The sequence below is a fragment of the Phyllopteryx taeniolatus genome, chromosome 18, assembly GCF_024500385.1.
Source record: "Phyllopteryx taeniolatus isolate TA_2022b chromosome 18, UOR_Ptae_1.2, whole genome shotgun sequence".
Classification (NCBI taxonomy): domain Eukaryota; kingdom Metazoa; phylum Chordata; class Actinopteri; order Syngnathiformes; family Syngnathidae; genus Phyllopteryx; species Phyllopteryx taeniolatus.
Genome location: NC_084519.1, coordinates 1,442,950 through 1,465,559, shown reverse-complemented (window position 1 = coordinate 1,465,559; position 22,610 = coordinate 1,442,950). Strand labels below are relative to the sequence as shown.

The window sequence follows — 22,610 nt, the reverse complement described above, 5'->3', positions numbered from 1 at the left end:
GCCTCCCTGCAGTCCAGACCTGTTTGGATGCCATAATGCACACCACATTTGGAGGAGAAATGGCACTGCACATCACCCAAAAAAACACCAAACCAACAGTGAAGTTCAGAGGTGGGAACATGATGGTGTGGGGCTGCTTTTCAGCAAATGGTACTGGTAAACTTCACATTATTGAAGGAGGGATGAAAGGGCAAATGTAACGAGACATTCTTGACAAAAATCTGCTGCCATCCACGAGGATGATGAAAATCAAACGAAGATTTCAGCAGGATAATGATCCAAAACATTCTGTCAAGGAAACTCTTAATTGGTTTCAAAGAAAAAAAATAAAGCTGCTAGAATGGCCCAGCCAATCACATGATTTTAATTAAATTGAAAATCCATGGAAAGAACTAAAACTCAAGGTCCATAAAAGAAGCCTTCGGAACCTTCAAGATTTGAAGACTGCTTGTGTGGAGGAATGGGCCAAAATCACACCAGAGCAATGCATCAGAATCATCTTTATTTGCCAAGTAGGACTAAAAAACACACAAGGAATTTGTCTCCGGTAATTGGAGCCGCTCTAGTACGACAACCATCAGTCAATTGACAGATAACACTTTTGAGACATAAAGACATTGAGGTAAACAGTCACTGAGCAATAAAGGGTCGCTCGTGATCTGGTAATGCCGGTAAATTTTTTTTTTACCGACAATCCTTTCACCAGTTTTCTCCTCAATCCGACAATCCTTTCAGCAGTTTTGATTGTCCGTTGTAGTCGGAGTTTGTCCTTTTTTGTAGCAGCACCAAACCAGACTGTGATGGAAGAACACAGGACTGATTCGATGACCGCTGTGTAGAAAGATCTGCCTCAGCAGTCCTGTGGCAGGCCGTGCTTTCTCAGAAGCCGCAGGAAGTACATCCTCTGCTGGGTCTTTTTGAGGACGGAGTTGATGTTGGTAGCCCACTTCAGGTCCTGAACTTGAAGGTCTCGACGGTTGACACAAGGCAGCTGGACAGCGTGAGCGGCAGCTGTGGCGAAGGTTGTCTCCTGAAGTCCACTATAATCTCTACAGTCTTGAGCGTGTTCAGCTCCAGGTTGTGTCGGCCGCACCACAGCTCCAGCCGTTCCACTTCCTGTCGATATGCAGACTCGTCACCGTCCTTGATGCGGCCGATGACAGTGGTGTCATCTGCAAACTTCAAGTGTTTGACAGCCGGGTGCGTTGAGGTGCAGTCGTTCGTGTAGAGAGAAAAGAGCAGCGGAGAGAGGACACAACCTTGGGGCGCCCCAGTGCTGATGCTGCGTGTGGATGAGGTGGCCTCTCCCAGCCTCACCTGCTGTGTCCTGCTCGTCAGGAACCTGTAAATCCACTGGGAGATGGCAGGTGAGACGCTGAGCTGGAGAAGCTTGGAGGAAAGGAGTTCAGGGATGATGGTGTTGAACGCTGAGCTGAAGTCCACGAACAGGATCCTCGCGTAGGTCCCTGCACTGTCGAGGTGTTCTTGGATGAGCAGTCCCATATTGACTGCATCATCCGTAGACCTGTTTGCTCGGTAGGCAAACTGCAGGGGGTCCAGCAGGGGACCTGTGACGCTCTTGAGGTGGTCCAGCACGAGACGTTCAAAGGACTTCATGACCACAGATGTCAAGGCGACAGGCCTGTAGTCATTTAGACCCGAGATTGTAGGTTTCTTGGGGACTGGAATGATGGTGGAGCGTTTGAAACAGGATGGTACTTCGCACAGTTCCAGAGATCTATTGACAATCTGTGTGAAGACGGGAACGAGCTGGTCCACACAGACTTTGAGGCAGGATAGGGACACATGGTCTGGGCCTGCCGCTTTGTTAATCTTTTGTTGTTTGACGATGCGTCTCACATCCTGTTCGCGGATGGTTAACGCAGAAGTCGGTGGAGTGATAGTGGTCGGTGGTGCGCCTGGGTGGGTGTGGGGTGTGAAAGTGTCCTTTTCAAATCTGCAGTAGAATGTGTTCAAGTCGTTGTCTAGTGTGGTATTGTTCTCAGCTTGGGGGGATCGTCGCTTGTAATTTGTCAGCGATTGGAATGCATGCCAGACTGATTGAGTCGTTAGCGCTAAACTGTTTTTCCAACTTTGCTGCATAGTTCCTCTTTGCAATGTTAATTTCTTTAGTCAGCTGGTTTCTAGCGCGATTATACAGGGCCCTGTCCCCGCTTTGATATGCGTCCTCCTTGGCTTGGCGAAGCTGCTTAAGTTTGGCAGTGAACCACGCACGGCTTGTTGTTGTTGAATGTGCGAAATGACTTTGTTGGTACACATACCTCTTCACAGAAACTGATATAGGATGTGACAGTGTCCGTGCGACTAATTTCTCCAAACAGGAGGCGTCTTGTAGCTGTCATTGGAAGCAAAGGCTTTTGTACAAAGTATTAAATAAATACCATTTGGTGTGTTCAATACTTTTTCCCGGTGTCATTTCACATTATTGCGCACAGCTTAATTTCTGAGCGTATTTGTTCTACTTTCTTTGTATGTATGGATTACTTGGTTTGTTCCCAACATCTGGTGAAATGTTCAGGTCAATAGCACCTTTGGAAATATATTTAATGTGAAAAATGGTGGTGTGTTAAATACTTATTTCAACTGTTGTTAGGATAGGCCATCGTTTGAATTTGAGTGATTCCGATTCCGGTTCCTTATTTTGATTAAGGTGCCAAATGATTCTCGATTTCGATTCTTATAGGGGGCTGGGTCAAAAAAGTTTGGATGGTTTAAATAAAGGGTGTCCAAATTATGAACATCCATTTTCTTAGCAGCCCGGAGCATAGACTAAAATGAACATTTGACTCGAGGTTCTTTATAACCAGTATCAATATCAAACCTATTAACTAAAAGGCAATGTGTGTGGAACTAAGCCAATTGACTTAATATTCATTAATGAACTTTTAAGCTAAAAGTTAAATATAGCATTGATATTATAGTTATTTGGGACTGTTTCATCACGTCAAATGGTTTATATGTGCAAGTTTTAACTTGACTTCCTGTTTTAAAATTGTAGCCTTTTATTTTGAAGGGTACGCATCGGAACTCAGCATTTTGGCACAAAAAGTAAAATCACACGGCACTGGTGATTTTTAAATGGATGGAACCAAATGCTATAAAGCGCTGATTCCTTTCCTTACCCACCGATGGGGCACAACGTTAGTGTTTGTGATACTCTGTCCCAAGTGGGAATTTTTGTCCCACTTCATTGTGATGTAAAGTTGCTACGGTGAAGTTTTAGCCCAATGTTAAGCTTTTTTTTGTTTTTTGTTTTTTTACATCAGCGCTTACGTTTGTTTGTAGACTAAAATAAACGCTAAAAACATCATTGCAAAAGTGCAACCAACCGCTTACCTTGTTAGCTGTCTCAATGTTGGCATAGACGTGTTTTAACGTTTCACTCACCCAGTTGACCGAGAGTTGACTTCACTGAAGCTCCGCGCGGTGTAGGCTGAGGCTTGGAGTGCGTCAGACGCTACACATCGTGAAAGCCTCCTTTGCACAATATACAGTGGGTACGGAAAGTATTCAGACACCCTTAAGTTTTTCACTCTTTGTTATAGTGCAGCCAAAATCATTTAAGTTCATTTTTCCTCATTCATGTACACACAGCACCCCATATTGACAAAAAACTAAAAATAAATTGTTGCATTTTTGCAGATTAATTAAAAAAGAAAAATTTAAATATCACACAGTCATAAGTATTCAGACCCTTTGCTGTGACACTCATATTTAACTCTGGTGCTGTCCATTTCTTCTGATCATCCTTGAGATGGTTCTCCATCTTCATTGGAGTCCAGCTGTGTTTGACCTGTCTATATAAGACCTTACAGCTCACAGTGCATGTCGGCGCAAATGAGAATCATGAGGTCAAAGGAACTGCCTGAAGAGCTCAGAGACAGAATTGTGGCAAGGCACAGATCTGGCCAAGGTTACAAAAACATTTCTGCTGCATTTCAGGTTCCTAACGGCACAGTGGCCTCTATAATCCTTAAATGGAAGACGTTTGGGACGAGCAGAACCCTTCCTAGAGCTGGCCGTCCGGCCAAACTGAGCAATTGGAGGAGAAGAGCCTTGGTGAGAGAGGTAAAGAAGATCAATGTGGCTGAGCTCCAGAGATGCAGTCGGGAGATGGGAGAAAGTTCTAGAAAGTCAACCATCACTGCAGCCCTCCACCAGTCGGGGCTTTATGACAGAGTGGCTCGACGGAAGCCTCTCCTCAGTGCAATACACATCAAACCCCACATGGAAATTGCTAAAAAAAAAACACCTGAATGACTCCAAGATGGTGAGAAATAAGATTCTCTGGTCTGATGAGACCAAGGTAGAACTTTTTGGCCTGAATTCTATGCGGTATGTGTGGAGAAAAGCAGGCACTGCTCATCCCCTGTCCAATACAGTCCCAACAGTGAAGCGTGGAGGTGGCAGCATCATGCTGTGGGGGTATTTTTCAGCTGCAGGGACAGGATGACTGGTTGCAGTCGAACAAAAGATGAATGCGGCCAAGTACAGGGATATCCTGAACGAAAACCTTCTCCAGAGTGCCCAGGACCTCAGACTGGGCCGTAGGTTCACCTTCCAACAAGACAATGACCCTAAGCACCCAGCTAAAATAACGAAGGAGTGGCTTCAGAACAACTCCGTGACTGTTCTTGAATGGCCCAGCCAGAGCCCTGACTTAAACCCAATGGAGCATCTCTCGAGAGACCTGAAAATGGCTGTTCACCAACGTTCACCATCCAACTTGAGAGAACTGAAGAGGATCTGCAAGGAGGAATGGCAAAGGATCCCAAATCCACGTGTGAAAAACTTGTTGCATCATTCCCAAAAAGCTCAAAGCTGTATTAGCTCAAAAGGGTGGTGCTTCTAAACACTGAGTAAAGGGTCTGAATACTTATGGCTGTGTGATATTTCAGTTTTTCTTTTTTAATAAATCTCCCAAAATTTCAACAAACAAATTCAATATGGGGTGGTGTGTGTACATTAATGAGTAAAAAAATGAACTTAAATGATTTTAGCAAATGGGTGCAATATAACGAGTGAAAAATTTAAGGGGGTCTGAATACTTTTCGTACCCACTGTAAGTGTTCCATTGAGGCGCCTCGGTTGGGCACAAGCACGTCATGGTGCGCATTCTTCTTCGTTGGTTTACACCACTTCTTCATTGTATTTCGCCACTACTTCCTTGCGGCTGGAGGACAAGGCATCGAAACTGGGAACCGAATTTTTTAAATTTTAGAATCGGAACGTTCGTCCCGGTTCCTATCGGTTCCCGATTCTCGATGCCCAACCGTAGCTGCTGTATATACTGTATGTGTGTGTATACAGTAAATTTTTGCAATTATTATTTATCGATGATCAACTTAACTTGACACAACATATTGCACTTGTCCACACCAAACTTTCTTAAGACACGCTTGAAATGTTGTATCGTAACTTTATCCCTTCCAGATCGACATTATCGTTCTCTAATTTGGGGTAACGCATATCATACCAACTTACACAAAATAATTACAATTCAAAAGAAGGCAATCAGAATCATTTCTAGTGTAGGCCAATATGAACACACAACTCCTTTATTCCATCACTTGAGAATTTCTAGATATTGTGAAACTGAAAACATCTCTTTCAATGCATACAATTCTTTATAACGAAATGCCAGAGAATATTCAGCAACTTTCAAATAAAAAATTGCTAGACAACTCGACCAATTGCAGTGAACGCAAGTCAGAACAATACTAAAATCGCATTGTATTTCAATAAAAGGAACAAAATTGTGGAATGAACTAACACTGGAATTTGAGATTATTAAATCACATCCGCTTTTCAAATTTAATACTTAAAAATATCCCTATTATTCATTCTGTTAATGAAAGAAAAACCGTCAGCGGTCACAGAAATAACTTGAATCTGATCAAAGTAATGTAAATAAATAAAAATGTAATGAAAATCAGACAGAGCTTTTGAAATGTGGTTCAACAGAATTATTTTCAAAACAAACTCATGAAACAGGCCTGGACATAAAATGATGGTACCCTTAACTTAAAATGTTGTTGCACAACCTTTTGAGGCAATCACTGCAGTCGAGCAATTTCAATGTCTGCACCTCTCAGCAGGTGTTTTGGCCCCCTCTCCATGAGCAAACTGCTACAGTTGTCTCAGGTTTGAAGGGTGCTTTCTCCAGGTCCTTCCAAAGATGTTCAATAGGATTTAGATCAGGGCTCATAGAAGGCCACTTCAGAATAGTCCAGTGTTTTACGCTCAGCTATTCCTGGCTGTTTTTAATCTGTGTTTTGGGTCATTATCCTGTTGCAAGAACCATGACTTGCGCCTGAGACCAAGCTTTTTGACACTGGGCAGCATAGTTGTACAACAATTGAACAATTGTACCCTGCACAGATTCAAGACACCCTGTGCCTGAGGTAGCAAACAGCCCCAGAGCATACCACAGCCTCCTCCATGTTTCACAGTAGGCAGTGTTCTTTTCTTGGTGTACTCATTTTTGCCGCTGTGAACATAGATTATGTGCCTTGCCAAAAAGTTCCAGTGTTGACTCATCTGTCCACAGGACATTCTCCCTGAGGCTTTGTGGCTTGTCAACATGCAGTTTAACAAATTCCAGTCTCGCTTTTGTATGATTTATTTTCACCGGTGGTGTCGTATTCCATTAAGTCCACTTTGGCTTAAACAGCGACGGATGCTGCAATCATACAATAATGTATCTTGACCGTGGAGTTTACCTTTCATTTCTTTCGTGGTTGTTCTGTGCTCTTTTTTTTTTTTTTTTTACAATTCATATTATCTCTTCAATTTGTCATAAATTTCCCCCCTGCGGCCACGGCCAGGGAGGTTGGCAACAGTCCCTTGGATCTTAAATTTCTTAATAATATGTGCAACTGTAGTCACAGGAACATCAAGCTGCTTGGAGATGACCTTATAGGTTTTATAGGTTTCCAACGTGCTTCTCTATAATTTTCTTTCTAATCTCCTGCTACAGATCTCTCCTTCACTTCCTCTGGTCCATGTTTAGTGTGGTACACACTATGTCACCAAACAGCACAGTGAATACTCGTCACCCGTTAAATAGGCCGGCTGACTGAAGTTTGAAGACACCTCTTAGGCTAATTAGAGGACACACCTAGTTTGAACATGTCCATCCATCCATCCATTGTCTGTACCGCTTTATCCTCACAAGAGTCGCGGGTGTGCTGGAGCCTATCCCAGCTAGCTATCTTCGGGCGAGAGGCGGGGCACACCCTTAACTGTTCGCCAGCCAATTGCAGGGCACATACAAACAAACAACCATTAGCACACACATAAGGGCAATTTCGAGTCTTCAATCAACCTACAATGCATGTTTTTGGGATGCGGGAGGAAACCGGAGTGCCCCGAAAAAACCCACGCAGGCACAGGGAGAACATGCAAACGTCACACAGTTGGGGCCGGGATTTGAACCCCGGTCCTCAGAACTGTGAGGCAGATGTTGACTCAGTTGTCAATAACTAAAATTGCAAAATTTTTGAATGTATCATGGGAGGGTTTAATTTGATAAGGTCTGCTTCTGCCCATTCATTATCATCCTGTGCATACAGTATTTTTTTATTTTGCCATTTATAAATCTCCCTTCTTTAATTGGTGTAAAACATTGTCTAGTTGACCTACAAATTTTGAAATGTGTGTTAACGTAATAATTTAACAGTAAATATACATTAGATTATAAAAAGACAATGCAGATGACCTACAAAAATGCATATTTTGCAAATACTAATTAGAGTGTTTTCTTTTCCAGGAACAGGGAAACATTACATTAGTAATGTCAGGGAATTGTTACTTTAAAAACAAATATTTTTTTTCAATTTTATGGGGGAAGGTGGGTTGCTGAAGGTGATCGCTGCAACCTCCCAATTTGACGGCAGCCTTGTTATCGACTGACCCATTCTGTTGCATAAGCGATCTCCTGGCTCCTCAGCTGGCCTATCCATCCATCCATTTTCTGAGCCGCTTTTCCTCACTAGGGTCGCGGGCGTGCCGGAGCCTATCCCAGCTGTCATCGGGCAGGAGGTGGGGTACACCCTGAACTGGTTGCCAGCCAGCACATAGGAACAAACAACCATTCGCACTCACAGTCATGCCTATGGGCAATTTTAGAGTCTCCAATTCATGCATGTTTTTGGGATGTGGGAGGAAACCGGAGTGCCCGGAGAAAACCCACGCAGGCACGGGGAGAACATGCAAACTCCACACAGCCGGGGCCGGGGATTGAACCCGGGTCCTCAGAACTGTGAGGCTGACGCTCTAACCAGTCGGCCACCGTGCCGCTTCAGCTGGCCTAGTTTTTGGTCAAAGATGCAGATGCGATTGAGGAGGGACTTTTCACATTATGTTTATAGATGATTTCATGGCATGAAAACTCATTTGGTAAAGAACCAACCATTTGTGCAGTACTATTACTGTTATATTTAGAAAAACATCATTTTTTAAAAAATGAAGTCATTAAAGCGCAATTTTTTTTTATATATAAGAAAATGGGTCAAATCTGTTATTCCTTTACGAAAAGTGCAAAGAATATTAATCTGTTGATAAAAGAGCGGCATTTGCATTTGTCCTAATTTCAAAGTCAGACAGTTACTGTACACATTAAAAAAATGGTTGAAGATTTGGATTTCATTTGAAACACTGAACTAATATTTAGTTGTACAACCACTGTTTCTGAGGTGCCAGCAGTTAGATGCGAAGCAATTCCCAGAAACAGTGGGCACTGTTATTTTTATTTTTTTCAATAAATAAATAAAAAAGGAAAATTGTGCAGTGTTCCCAATCCATTTGTTTGCATACAAATAAAAATATAAAGGAGTTTGCACTTTTTCTTTCTTTAGTGCATGAACTATGGATCTTATTATTAGTACTGTTTCTATAGCAACAAGAACGCTGGCCAGACAGATCACAGTGTGCCTAGCCAAAGAATTCCCATCAGCACAAACACCACGAGGGAATTCAGGCAGCAAATATTTTATTTGCCTTCAGCTGTGAGCAGTTGGAAACATCAAATGGCACATTTGAACTGTGTTTTTCTTTGTTGTGTCCTTGGGTGACCACCACAGTGATATTTGTCTCTCATCACATGCAGAAGCAGAAAATACTGCTTGGTGTAAAGAGGAGGAAGTTGAAAGCCACGATGGCATAAACTTGGCAGTTTTTGTTTCTTTGTGCTTTATAAAAGGGGTTAAACAACATGTGTATATATACAGTATGTATATGGCAACATAAAAATCTTATTACAGAGAATGTGGAGAAATCTCTGCACTTAAGCAGCAAGGGCGAAAACCAATATTGAATCCCTGTGACCGTCGATCCCTCAGGCGGCACTGCATTAAAAACCAGCAGCATTAGGGGCTTTTCCACCAATCGGCCGAGGAACTTTGAGTTCCTGGTAGCAAAATGTGGTTTGTGTTTCCATTGCACTTCAGGGTAGCAAATGAGACTGATGTTGCTCAGTACTGACACCTACTGGATCTAAAAAATGCTGGTATTTCAAGCTTTCAATGTCTTATTTTATATTGTAATCTAAATTTAAAATATTTTTGATACCTTTAAAACCTAACCCTTTATCGAGGTGAGGCAATTGAGAACCGTTTATCATTTGCAATGCCAACGTGGCTGGAGACAGTCTTCCAGGTAGGGAGTTTTATTATATACAGGTACATTTCAATAAATTAGAATATCCATCCATCCATTTTCCGTGCCGCTTATCCTCAATAGGGTCGGAGGCATGCTGGAGCCTATCCCAGCTCTCTTCAGGCAAGAGAACTGGTCACCAAATATATTTATTCTATTTGATTGAGATGACATAATAGACAGAAGCTTGCAGAAGACTATAGATGTGATTTATCAGCTGGAAAATGCAATAAGGACATGAGTCTGAAGCCTTACACGCCGGGGCAGCAGCGTATCCTGCCACTGAGCCCGTGGCGGCGGTGGACCTCCTCGCCGAAGACTTCACCACAGAGTCTGACCCTGCGACTCATTGCCGGGCCGAAGCGGCAAAGTTTGTCCAGCCTGCTCCTTGTCCACCAAGTGCGGCTAAGTGGGAAAACGTAACGATTGGTGTTTGAAAGCCTCACGCCCCGAGGAAGACGCACACTTTGCTTGGGCTCGGACTGCCGCTCCTTAGCGGAACCGATTTGGCCAGTGGTGGACCTACACGCCGACAGAGGTCTGTCAACCAATCAGCGTTTGTCAGCACAGCCCGTTCCCTCAGAATTCCTGGTAGCTCTAGGAAGACCATACCAGCCAGGAAAAACGAAATACTCCAGGGGGAACCTTCCGTACCTTGAGTTGCCCCTGTGCCCCCACTGAAAAAAACTACCAGGGTAGCTAGGGAAAAGCCCCTATTGTGTAAAGGCTATTGCCACATGGGCTCAGGAACATTTCAGAAAAGCATTGTCAGTTTACACAGTTCTTCTGCTCATGTGAGATGGACTGACACAAAGTGGAAAGTGTGCCGTGATCTGACAAGTCCACATTTCAAATTGTTTTTGGAAATCATGGACGTCTTGTTCTCCGCACCAAAGAGGAAAAGGACGTTCTGGATTGTTATTAGTGCAAAGTTCAAAAGCCAGCATCTGTGAGGTTTTGGTGGGTGGGGGGTGTTGGTGCCCATGGCATGGGTAACTCGCAAATTTGTGACGGCACCATCCATCCATCCATTTTCTTCCGCTTATCCGAGGTCAGGTCGCGGGGGCAGTAGCTTTAATAGGGAAGCCCAGACTTCCCTCTCTCCAGCCACGTCAACCAGCTCTTCTGCGGGGATCCCAAGGTGTTCCCATGCCACCGTGTCCTGGGTCGTCCCCGGGGGCTCCTCCCAGTGGGACGTGCCCGTTCCATTCTTCCCTCACTCGTGAACAAGACCCCAAGATACTTGAACTCCTCCACTTGGGGCCGGAAAAGGCCACTCCACCCTTTTCTGACTGGGTGCCCCATCCCCGCTATACACAGTGTTCTTGGTGCACTGCTCCCCCCTTCTGAGACGCCGGATGGTAGACCAGAATTTCCTCAAAGCCGTCAGGAAGTCTTTTTCCATGGCCTCGCCGAACTCCTCCACGCTCGAGTTTTTGCCTCAGCGACCATCAAAGCTGCATTCCGCTTGGCCAGCCGGTAGCCATCAGCTGCCCACAGACCAAAAAGGCCCGATAGGACTCTTTCTTCAGCTTGATGGCATCCCTCACCGCCGGTGTCCACCAATGGGTACAGGGGTTGCCGCCACGACAGACACGACACGACAGACACCGACCACCTTATGGCCACAGCTCCAGTTGGCTGCCTCAGCAATGGAGCGGACCATGTTCCGTTCCCTGGAACGTGGGTGAAGTTCTGTGGCATACTGAGATACTGTGGCAAGACCTCGTGGGTGGGCCTTGAAACTCCTTTTGACATGGGATTCTGCCAGACGTTCCCAGCAGACCCTCACAATACATTTGGGTCTGCCAGGTCGGACCGGCATCTTTCCCCACCATCGAAGCCGCACACCACCAGGTGTTGATCAGTTGACCACTCCGCCCCTCTCTTCACCCGAGTGTCCAAGACATGCAGCGGCAAGTCCGATGTCACGACCACAAAGTCGATCATCGAATTGCAGCCTCGGGTGTCCTGGTGCCAAGTGCACGTGTGGATACCCGTATGCTTGAACATGGTGTTCGTTATGGACAATCCGTGATGAGCACAGAATCAGAATCATCTGTATTTGCCAAGTATGTCCAAAAAAACCACACAAGTAATTTGTCTCCGGTAATTGGAGCCGCTCAAGTACGACAACAGACAGTCAATTGACAGAGAACACTTTTGAGACATAAAGACATTGAGAAAAACAGTCACTGAGCAATAAAGGGTTGCTAGTTATCTGGTAATGCCGGTACATGTTTTATTTTATTTTTTTGACAATTGTGCAAAATATGCAGAGTCCTCTCGCACTTAGAGCAGTTCAAATGACTAATATTACAATAGTAAGGTGCAATAACCATTGTGCAAAGGGCGCCGAGACTTCACGTGAGTAGTACGATAGTCTGGGACAATGTTGATTGTGCAAATGTTGCAGATACTCCTCAGTCAGTGTGCAAATGGAGCAGATGCTACTCTGGCATGAGTGGCCAGTATTGGTCAACAACAGACATGCAAATAGTGCAGCGTGGCGAGACTACTACAGTGAGTGCACGAGCAATTGGCCCGACAGAAATGTGACAACAAACTCAAGACAAAAAGACAAAAATTGCCAGCATGTTGCAATGGAATTGTAGGTTAGGTGTTTAAGAAGTTGATTGCAAGCGGGAAGAACCTGTTGGAATGTCTGCTAGTTCTAGTTTGTATTGATCGGTAGCGCCTACCTGAGGGAAGGAACTGGAAGAGCTGGTGACCGGGATGTGGAGGGTGCGAGAGGATTTTGCACGCTCTTGTCTTAGTTCTGGCAGCGTGCAAGTCCTCAAGGGTGGGTAGGGGGGTACCGACAATCCTTTCAGCAGTTTTGATTGTCCGTTGCAGTCGGAGTTTGTCCTTTTTTGTAGCAGCACCAAGTCCAATAACAGAACACCGCTCGGGTTCTGATCGGGGGGGTCCGTTCCTCCCAATCATGCCCTTCCAGGTCTCACTGTCATTGCCCACGTGAGCATTGAAGTCCCCCAGCAGAACGATGGAGTCCCCAGCCGGAGCCCTCTCCAGCACCCCCTCCAAGGACTCCAAAAAGGGTGGGTGCATACGCACAAACAACAGTCTCGACCCGTCCCCCACCCGAAGGTGGAGGGAGGCTACCCTCTCGTCCACCGGGGTGAACCTCAATGTACAGGCGCCGAGCCGGAGGGCAATAAGTATACCCACACCTGCTCGGCGCCTCTTACTGTAGGCAACTCCAGAGTGGAAAAGAGTCCAACATCTCTCGAGAGGACTGGTACCCAGAGCCCAAGTCGTGTGTGGAGGCGATCCCGACTATATCTTGTCGGAACTTCTCGACCTCACACACCAGCTCGGGCTCCTTCCCCGCCAGAGAGGTGACATTCCACGTCCCTCGAGCCAGCTTCTGTAGCCAGGGATCGGATCGCCAAGGTCCGCCCAGCTCACATTGCACCAGACCCCTATGGCCCCTCCCACAGGTGGTGAGCCCATGGGAAGTGTGACGGCACCATTAATGCTAAAAGGTACATCAAGGTTTTGGAGCAACATATATTGCCATCCAAGCAACGTCTGTTTTAGGGACGTCCCTGCTTATTTCTGCAAGACAATGCCAAGCCACATGTGTAACAGCATGGCTTTGTAGTAAAAGTGCGAGTACTAGACTGGCCTGCCAGCAGTACAGACCTGTCTCCCATTGAAAATATGTGGCACATAATGACACGTAAAATACACCAACGGATACCCCGAACTGTTGAGCAACTGAAGTTGTACATCAAGCAAGAATGGGAAATAATTCCACTTACAAAGCTTCAACAATTAATGTCCTCAATTCCCAAACGCTTGTTGACTGGTGGCAAGGTGATGGAACACTGTGGTAAACATGTCCTTGTCCCAGCTTTTTAGAGGCATCAAATTCAAAATGAGTGAATATTTGCAAAAAAAAAGCAGTTTGTCAGTTTGAACATTACATGCCGTCTTTTTATTTACGTTTTACACAACCTTCCAACTTCATTGGAATTGGGCTTTGTACAAGACTACCTGCCTGTAATTCGGACCCCAAGACCAAAGCCTCCTCATTGACTGCTGTGATGTAAAGTATCACTAGGACCTCTGATGTTCATTTATTCATTCATTTTCCAATTAATACTAGAATTATTTACCTCAAGTAACTGTAATAAGGAAATGTAAAAAGGCAGGCGCTCACTCTGCTTTCAACAGATTAGCTTCACCCAACACTAGCAAAACATACAGCACTGGGGTACCTAAACAGAAGCATGCTGAAAAGCATTAGATATTTTTGGACCCATTACAATGGAATTGCTAAAAAATGTGCATGTGTGGGCACGTGCGTGTGTGAAATTCTTGTCTGAGCTGACATCGGATTCCATGCAAGTTGAGTACATGCTGACTAAATGGATGGCTGACATTCTCGTGGAGGGCCGCTGAACAGATAAATTCTTCATTTGTATTTATTAAAGTGAAACATTTGTATAATGCTGATAAATAATAAATACCATATCTGTAAATACTACTTTTAAAACATTGCTAACATATTTTTCTTTTTTCTGCAGAAACCAGCTAACATCTTGGTAATGGGAGAAGGACCTGAACGAGGAAGAGTTAAAATTGGTAAGTTGAATTTAAGACAAATGTTGATTTATTTTTGTGCTTTTAAAATTTTTAACATGCTCTGTATTTGTCTGATGAATTATACAATAGCCCATATTGTCCCGACAGTGCCGTGAAAAATTAATTCCCCCCCCCCCTTCCAGATTCCTGTTTTTTTTGTTTTTTTTTTCTCAAATGTATCACACTTAAATGTTACAGATTGTCACGCCAATTTAAATATCGCACAAAGACTACCCAAGTAATTTATAAATGATGATTTATTCTGATTTCACACTGCTGTTATTTTGAACATGGCCCTTTCAATTCATTATTGAATTAACACAAGCTCAGGAGAATGCACATCATGCATGTTGGTTGGTTGGTTCCATTGTTTTCAATTACACTACTACACCGACTGGTAAATTATTTACCATGTAGTAAAATACTTTCTAAAGCCTAATACAGTAACTGGTTGTGTCATTGTGGAGTAATTTTGGTCCACTCTTCTTTGCGGAATTGTTGTCTCAGTCATATTGAAGGTTAAAATACAACTGTACTTGGGCAGTGGTTCTTTCACACACCACTAGAGGGAGCATGTGAAAATCATTGCTCTATGATCATATAGGCTACAGTGGGAGAAAAAATTGGTCATAAATGTAATTTGATCATCTAAATCAAAAGAATAAACAAACTAATACCACACAAACAATTATGTTTTCATATTTTTAATTGAAAATAACATGAGGTACACAACAATCAGGATGAATTTTGGACCATTCCTCTTTACAAAACTGTTGCAGTTCAGCAAGATTCCTGGGATGTCTGGTGTGAATAACTCTCTTGAGGTCGGGTTGAGGTCAGGACTTTATATATAAACTTGTATAAAGCTGGAAAAGGTTAAAAAATTATCTCTAAGAGCATTGATGTTCATCAGTACACGGTTAGACAAATTGTCTATAAATGGAGAAAGTTCACCACTGTTGCTTCTCTTCCAAGGAGTGGCCGTCCTGTAAAGATGACTTCAAGAGCACAGCGGAGAATGCTCACTGAGGTAAAAAAAAAAAAAAAAAAAGAACCCTAGAGTGTCATCTTAAGACTTACAGAAATCACTGGCACATGCCAACATCTCTGTTTATAAACACCAAGGAAGAAGTTTCAGTTGAAAGAAAACATTTGCACGTGGATGTTCCACTGCACTTCTGGCAAAATATTCTGTGGACAGATGAAACCGGAAGTTTCTATTTTGGGAGGAACACACACTTGGATGTTCCACAGCACTTCTGGTAAAATATTCTGTGGGCATATGAAACCAAAGTTGAATTGTTTGGGAGGAACACACAACGTCATGTGTGGAGGAAGAATTCCAAAGCACACCAACATCAAAACCTTGTCTTGCCTGTGAAGCAGGGTGAAGGGAGCGTCATGGTATGGGCATCCTTTGAAACCTCAGGGCTTTGACATCTTGCTATAATCAATGGAAAAATTAATGAATTAATTTATCAATATATTTTGCAGAAGAACTTGAGGCCATCTGTCCAACAGTTGAAGCTCAAAAGATGATGGGTGTTCCAACAAGACAATGATTTAAAATAAAGAAGCAAATCAACAACATAATGACAGTGTCACGAACTGAGGTTTTTGAGTGCAAGGAAGGCAAGACAAAACGGAGGACCGAGTGCAGGGAAGTAGGGAGGCAAGGCAGGAGTGCAGTAATAGCAAAAAATGTTTTCATTTCCCAAAAAGTCAAACAAGGATCAAGGAGGTTACGCTAAATCAACAAAAGTACAAACATCTAAATAAAAAGTAACAAAGAAACACTAGGGAACAAAGAAAACGAGACATGACTAGTGATATAACTGATGACTTCGACATGTGACACTGACAATGAAACCGACGAGAACTGAAAGAAACCGGGGAACTAAATACAAACAAATTGACGAGACAACGAGGAACACCTGAACGACACACGGGTGGCTGGTGGGAACTGATTGGTCGACAAGGTAGGTTGACGAGAACATGTTGACACAATAACCAAATGAACACACAAGAGATGAAAAACATGGGACACAGGAAAACATGAAACTAAACTAAATATAATCTAAACTACAACACAGAGCATGACAGTACCCTCACCCCCCAAGGAACGGATCCCAGATGTTCCAAAAGGCACAACAACAACAAAAAGTCAACAAAAAAGGGTGGGTGGAAGGGGGCCTGGAGGCGGGTTCAGAGTCCGCCCCTCAGGGTCAGTCTGGTGGAAGTCCAGGCCACCAGACGTGAGGTGCTTGGCTGGGCAGTTCCAGAGGTCGGCCAGGACGGCAAGCACAAGGGTTTCTATAGGGCTGTTCAGGCGGGCGGCTATAATGCCGGACCCAATGGCAATGCAGGGGCCAGGTAAGAGGGTCGGGTGGTGGTCGCTGGACGAGCGCTGCCGGAGCAGCTAAGGGTGGCGCCTGCTGGACGAGCGCCGCCGGAGCAAGGACGGGTGGCGGCCGCTGGACGAGCGCCGCCGGAGCAAGGACGGGTGGCGGCCGCTGGACGAGCAACTGCCGAGGAGCAGGGACGGTAGCCTGCCACAGCTGCCGAGGAGCAGGCACGGGGTCTGCAGTCGCTTCCTCAGCCTGCCGCCATTGAGGTTTGGGAGCACAGGAAACGAGAGGGGCGGAGTGCACAGGAACTCAGGAAGGTGAACTAGGAAAAACGGGTGTACGGAACGAGGTGACTTGGGGGCAGGTTTGGATGGACGTGACTTAGTTGGTGGCGTGGAACAAGGTGTGGGAACTGGTGAAAAATTAAGTGACTTGGAAACGGGCAGAAAATGGGAGGACAAAATTTGACCTTTACTTAGGCACCTACGTTGGCCACCACGCGGCAGTCCTGGATAGATGGCGAAACGGGTGCCCAAGTAAAGGTCAGAGGGAAAGGACTTTGGCTCGGACATGAAACGCAACTAAATGCAATCCAAACTAGAACATAGACCATGGCAGACAGAAGAGGAAATAGCATGTTCTGGAGTGGCCCAGTCAAAATGTTGACATCAACCCAATTGAGATACTGTGGCATGACCTCGAGAGCTATTCACACCAGACATCCCAGGAATCTTGCTGAATTTCAACAGTTTTGGAAAGAGGACTGGTCCAAAATTCATCCTGATCGCCTGAGCTGCAACTGCAGGAAATGCTTGGTTGAAGTTATTTCTGCCAAAGCAGGGTCAAGCAGTTATTCACTTCACTTACTTTTTCCTCCCTGTCCTGTGAATGTTTACATTATTTTCAATCAAAATATGAAAACATGTAATTATTTGTGTGGTATTAGTTTAAGGAGGCTCTGTTTATTCTTTGAATTAGATAATCAGACTACAGTTGATGACCAATTTATTCAGAAATTAAGAAATTCCAAAGGGTTCACCCTCCCGCTGTACATGATTATACATTGTAAAATGTTATTATATTATTATTTATATTATCTGTGGTGAATATAGTTCTATCGTTACTATCTATCATTACTACAATAAGCGTTCACGGGTGCTGATTGAATTTTCTATGCAAATTTTTAATACAAATCAACAAGTGGGGGGATGCACCTCCACCGCCGCCTTCGACTTAGATTGTTGTTTGTTTTTTTTTTTGTTTTTTTTTTTAAATGTGACATGTCTACATTAGATATTATAACATAAAACAAGTATGTAGAGCTGTACAGTATGTGAGAAGGGCCTTGGCTTTGGCCTGAACGAGAGCACAACACTCCCTTTGTTTCTGCCGAAGTTGACCTTAAACCAATTTGGAAGTTGCTGATAAGCAGCTGTTAGCGCAGAGGTGGGCAATTCATTTTCCCAAGGGGCCATGGGAGAAACTGGAATAGCTGTGGAGGGCCACACCAACATGTGAATCTCAATTGTATTCAATATTAATGTAATGTTTTTATGTAAAGCAGTAAATGGTATTGTTGGGATAAGGTGTACTTTTGTGGATATGGTACTTGTTGTTACTATTAGGAAATCAAAATGTGAGACAAAAACAGGAAAAAAGCGCAGTCGTATCAAAGTGTCATATTTACACATGGTATTATTTAATGCCCAGAGAAAACCCACGCAGGCACGGGGAGAACATGCAAACTCCACACAGGCGGGGCCGGGATTTGATATATATATATATAAGTTCTGAGGTGCGGGGTTCAATCCCCGTCCCCGCCTGTGTGGAGTTTGCATGTTCTCCCCGTGCCTGCGTGGGTTTTCTCCGGGCACTCCGGTTTCCTCCCACATCCCAAAAACATGCATTAATTGGAGACTCTAAATTGCCCGTAGGCATGACTGTGAGTGCGAATGGTTGTTTGTTTCGATGTGCCCTGCGATTGGCTGGCAATCAGTTCAGGGTGTACCCCGCCTCCTGCCCGATGACAGCTGGGATAGGCTCCAGCACGCCCGCGACCCTAGTGAGGAGAAGCGGCTCAGAAAATGGATGGATATATATATATATATATAAATATATACACACACACACACACACACACAACCCCATTCCAATGAAGTGTTAAACATCATTTTCAACCTATATTTAATTGAATACACTACAAAGACAAGATATTTAATGTTCAAATTGATAAACTTTATTGTTTTTTAGCAAATAATCATTAACTCAGAAGCCGCCGGCTTCTCTGGGCCTGACACAAAGTGAAAAAGTGTTCTGTGGTCCGATGAGGCCACATTTCAAATTGTTTTTGGAAATTGTGGACTCGTGTCCTCCGGGCCAAAGTGGAAAAGAACCATCCGGACTGTTATGGACGCAAAGTTCAAAAGCCAGCATCTGTGATGGCATGGGGCTGTGTTAGTGCCAATGGCATGGGTAACTTGCACATCTGTGAAGGCACCATTAATGCTGAAAGTTACATACAGGTTTTGGCGAAACATATGCTGCCATCCAAGCAAGATCTTTTTCATGGACGCCCCTGGTTATTTCAGCAAGACAATACCAAACCATATTTTGCACGTGTTACAACAGCGTGGCTTCGTAGTAAAAGAGTGCGGGTACTAGACTGGCCCGCCTGCAGTCCAGAACTGTCTCCCATTGAAAATGTGTGGCGCATTATGAAGCGTAAAATAAGACAACGGAGACTGTTGAACAGCTAAAGCTGTACATCAAGCAAGAATTGGAAAGAATTCCACCTACAAATGTTCAACAATTCGTGTCTTCAGTTCCCAAACGTTTATTGAATGTTGTTAAAAGAAAAAGTGATGTAACACAGTGGTAAACATGACCCTGTGCCAGCTTTTTTGGAACGTGTTGCAGCCATAAAATTCCATCTTCATCATTATTTGCAATAAAGTTCATCAGTTTGAACATTAAATATCTTGTCTTTGTACTGTATTCAATTAAATATAGGTTGACCATGACTTGCAAATCATTGTATTCTATTTTTATTTATGTTTAACACAACGTCCCAACTTCATTGGAATTGGGGTTGTATGTGAGGCACCATCTACCATAAGACAATAGCAACCTGTGACCCTGAGCAGAGCCTTGGGGATGTGGCCAGCCTTCATAATTCATAATTATCGCTCCCTGACAATCTGAAAATATTTACTGTATTTGTTCACTTCTGTCTATCCCTCTATCTCCTTTCCCTGCCTTTTGTAGCTGACATGGGTTTTGCAAGACTCTTTAACTCTCCCCTCAAGCCACTGGCTGACCTTGACCCTGTGGTGGTGACGTTCTGGTATAGGGCTCCTGAGCTACTGTTGGGGGCCCGGCACTACACCAAAGCTATTGGTGAGTCTGGACACTGAGAGCGAGAGAGAGAGAGAGAGAGAGAGAGTGTGTGTGTGTGTGTGTGTGTGTCCATCCCCCTACACGTTCGTAGTATATTCCCAACTGCACGATGCCTGACAGCTGTTAAGTAGTGAGGAATGTTTGTATAAGTCTGTGGTCATTAAATACATTCCATTCGCTGTGCCTTGAAGCTGCGGTATACTGTACATGAAGGAATGGCTCTATTAACGACTTTGTAATTATCTTGAACATGAGGCAACACGTACAGTATGTTGGGGCCTCTTTGCGTGTCACTTTTCTGCAATCATTCACATTAAATCACATGTTGGAGCACTTCCTGCTTCAGATGTTGGCGTAGATACACGGGATTCTGGGTGCTCGCTAGCCTAAATTATGTGCAGTTCCCTGTGAAAGGACAACAAAGACTTGGGTTTTAGTGACAGAAATGTATCATCACGAAGTACAGTGAACAAACTCGTGTCTTGTTTGTGTGTGAACAGATATCTGGGCCATCGGCTGCATCTTCGCAGAGCTGCTAACGTCAGAGCCCATTTTTCATTGTCGCCAGGAAGACATCAAGACCAGTAACCCCTTTCATCATGACCAGCTGGACAGGATATTCAGCGTCATGGGTTACCCTGCAGGTCTGCACAAAATAAAACAAACACGCACACACACACACACATATGGAAACGCATTCTTCTGCTACTGAATGTCTCACATCAAATCCTTCCGTAATTTCAAGGGTTTATTCCCAAAATACAGAGAAGGAGATTTAAATTTGAACACAAGTGGCAGCAACACATAAGAGCATACAACAATACTCTCATGGCATAAAGTATATACTTTATTCTCTGCGAAATTCTCTGGGTGGGGCGAGACGGTCATGGGGCAATGATGACAACCCAACCGTAACCCCCACTCAGGCCAACCAGCTCACCAAAGGATGTGCGAATGTATGAGGTGCATTAAAAATCCATGGGGGAAACACATGGCGGGCAAGAAAGCAGGCTGGAGTGCCGGAACACCTGCCCGAGTGTCCTCCCCAGCCCGATACTGCCCTCCCCCCACTGACGGGTGTGTGATGCATTAAAACTACAGGACCAGCAGGGGAGAGAAAGGGGTTGACCAGACTGGAGACCAGCACGGATGTGCCAGAACCCGGCCCGGCATCTGCCCCACCATGCCACGTCCCACTCCCCCCAGGGGACCCTGAATGAGATGTGAATGTGCCCAGTGTGCGAAATATGTACAGTGTGAGTAATAGAAATGTGGCGAGGCCCCCGAAGTAGGCTCAGCGGGCACCCCACCGGCAATCATGGACCGAGGGACCCAACCACTCCCCCCATCCCAGGAGGTCAACACGGACAAAACCCGTCCCAAGAGTATGATGGGGAAACAGGCCCAGCATCCAAGAGGCCTGCACCGCAGATCCGGGGCCAGAAGGATACGGGTTCAAGTCCATGCAAGTGACCCTGTAGTGTGAACAGGACTCTAAAATGAGAAGATATGATTTGGTTACATTACATTACATTATTTCCTAGGCAAACAAGAATCAAGCTTCAACGTTCACCATTTTAATGAAAAGTGCCGAGTTTTTCTTAAAATTATCCATTTGGTTATTACATTTAGTGTCACCATACAATCATATCAATGTTGACGGGACCCAGAAGCAGACGGAGGCGGAGGAAGTAGTGGAGAATGGTTTCTTATAATCTAGTTCAGGGTAAGTATCTCCAAGGCTTGATGGTGGACCGTCGGGACAAGGAACATGCAGGAAGCTGTGGGGTGAGCAGGTGGAATAGTTTGGAAGCGTGGCCGCCTGGCGTCCTACCCGGGTTCTCAGGGTGAGCCGCATAAAAGTACCTAATCAAGGAATCGTCTAAAATAAGCTTGCGAGAGATCCAGGAGCGTTCCTCCGGACCATACCCCTCCCAGTCCACAAGGAACTGGAAACCCCTGCCCCTGGGCCGCACATCAAGGATGCGTGACACTGTGAATGCAGGATGGTCATCGATGACACAGAGGGGGTACGGCCGGAGGGCTAAGAGTGCTGGTGGAGACAGGCTTGAGCTGAGACACATGGAATGTCGGGTGGATTTTTAGCGATTGCGCGAGCGTCAATTGAACTGATGTGGGATTGATGATTTTAGTGATCGCAACGGGACCAATAAAGCGCTGAGTGAGTTTATAGGATTCTGTTTGGAGTGCAAGGTCACGGGAGAAGAGCCAAGCCATCTGACCCACCTTTTTCTCAGGCGTGAGAGAGCGTCGAAGATCCGCCAGCCGCTTATTCCTCTCGGGAGACCAAGTCAGAGCCGCCCTGACGTCCTTCCAAATAGACTGGACCCGTCGCAGGTGATCCCTGCCACCGTATGCTCCTGTTCCTGAAACAACGACGACGGAAACGTAACATGCCATGAAAGGAGACAGACCTGTGGCGGAGCTGGTGAGGGAGTTGTGGGCATATTCAATCCATGGGAGAAAGGTGCTCCAGGAGCTGGGATTACATTCGGTAACACAGCGAAGAACCAGCTCTGCAGATTCTGATTTGCCCGCTTCGTCTGGCCATTGGAC

The 22,610-nt window shown here is 44.8% G+C and overlaps 1 protein-coding gene across 3 annotated transcripts in view; it reads left to right on the top strand.

Moving 5' to 3' along the window:
* The window catches only part of cdk19 (cyclin dependent kinase 19), a 78,214-nt gene that overhangs the window by 31,033 nt on the left and 24,571 nt on the right, over positions 1–22,610 (top strand). For all 3 annotated transcript variants that reach the window (XM_061754270.1, XM_061754269.1, XM_061754268.1), the window contains 3 exons: positions 14,232–14,289; positions 19,902–20,033; positions 20,534–20,677. In XM_061754270.1, coding sequence (XP_061610254.1) covers positions 14,232–14,289; positions 19,902–20,033; positions 20,534–20,677 — 334 coding nt within the window. The remainder of the gene's footprint in view (positions 1–14,231; positions 14,290–19,901; positions 20,034–20,533; positions 20,678–22,610) is intronic.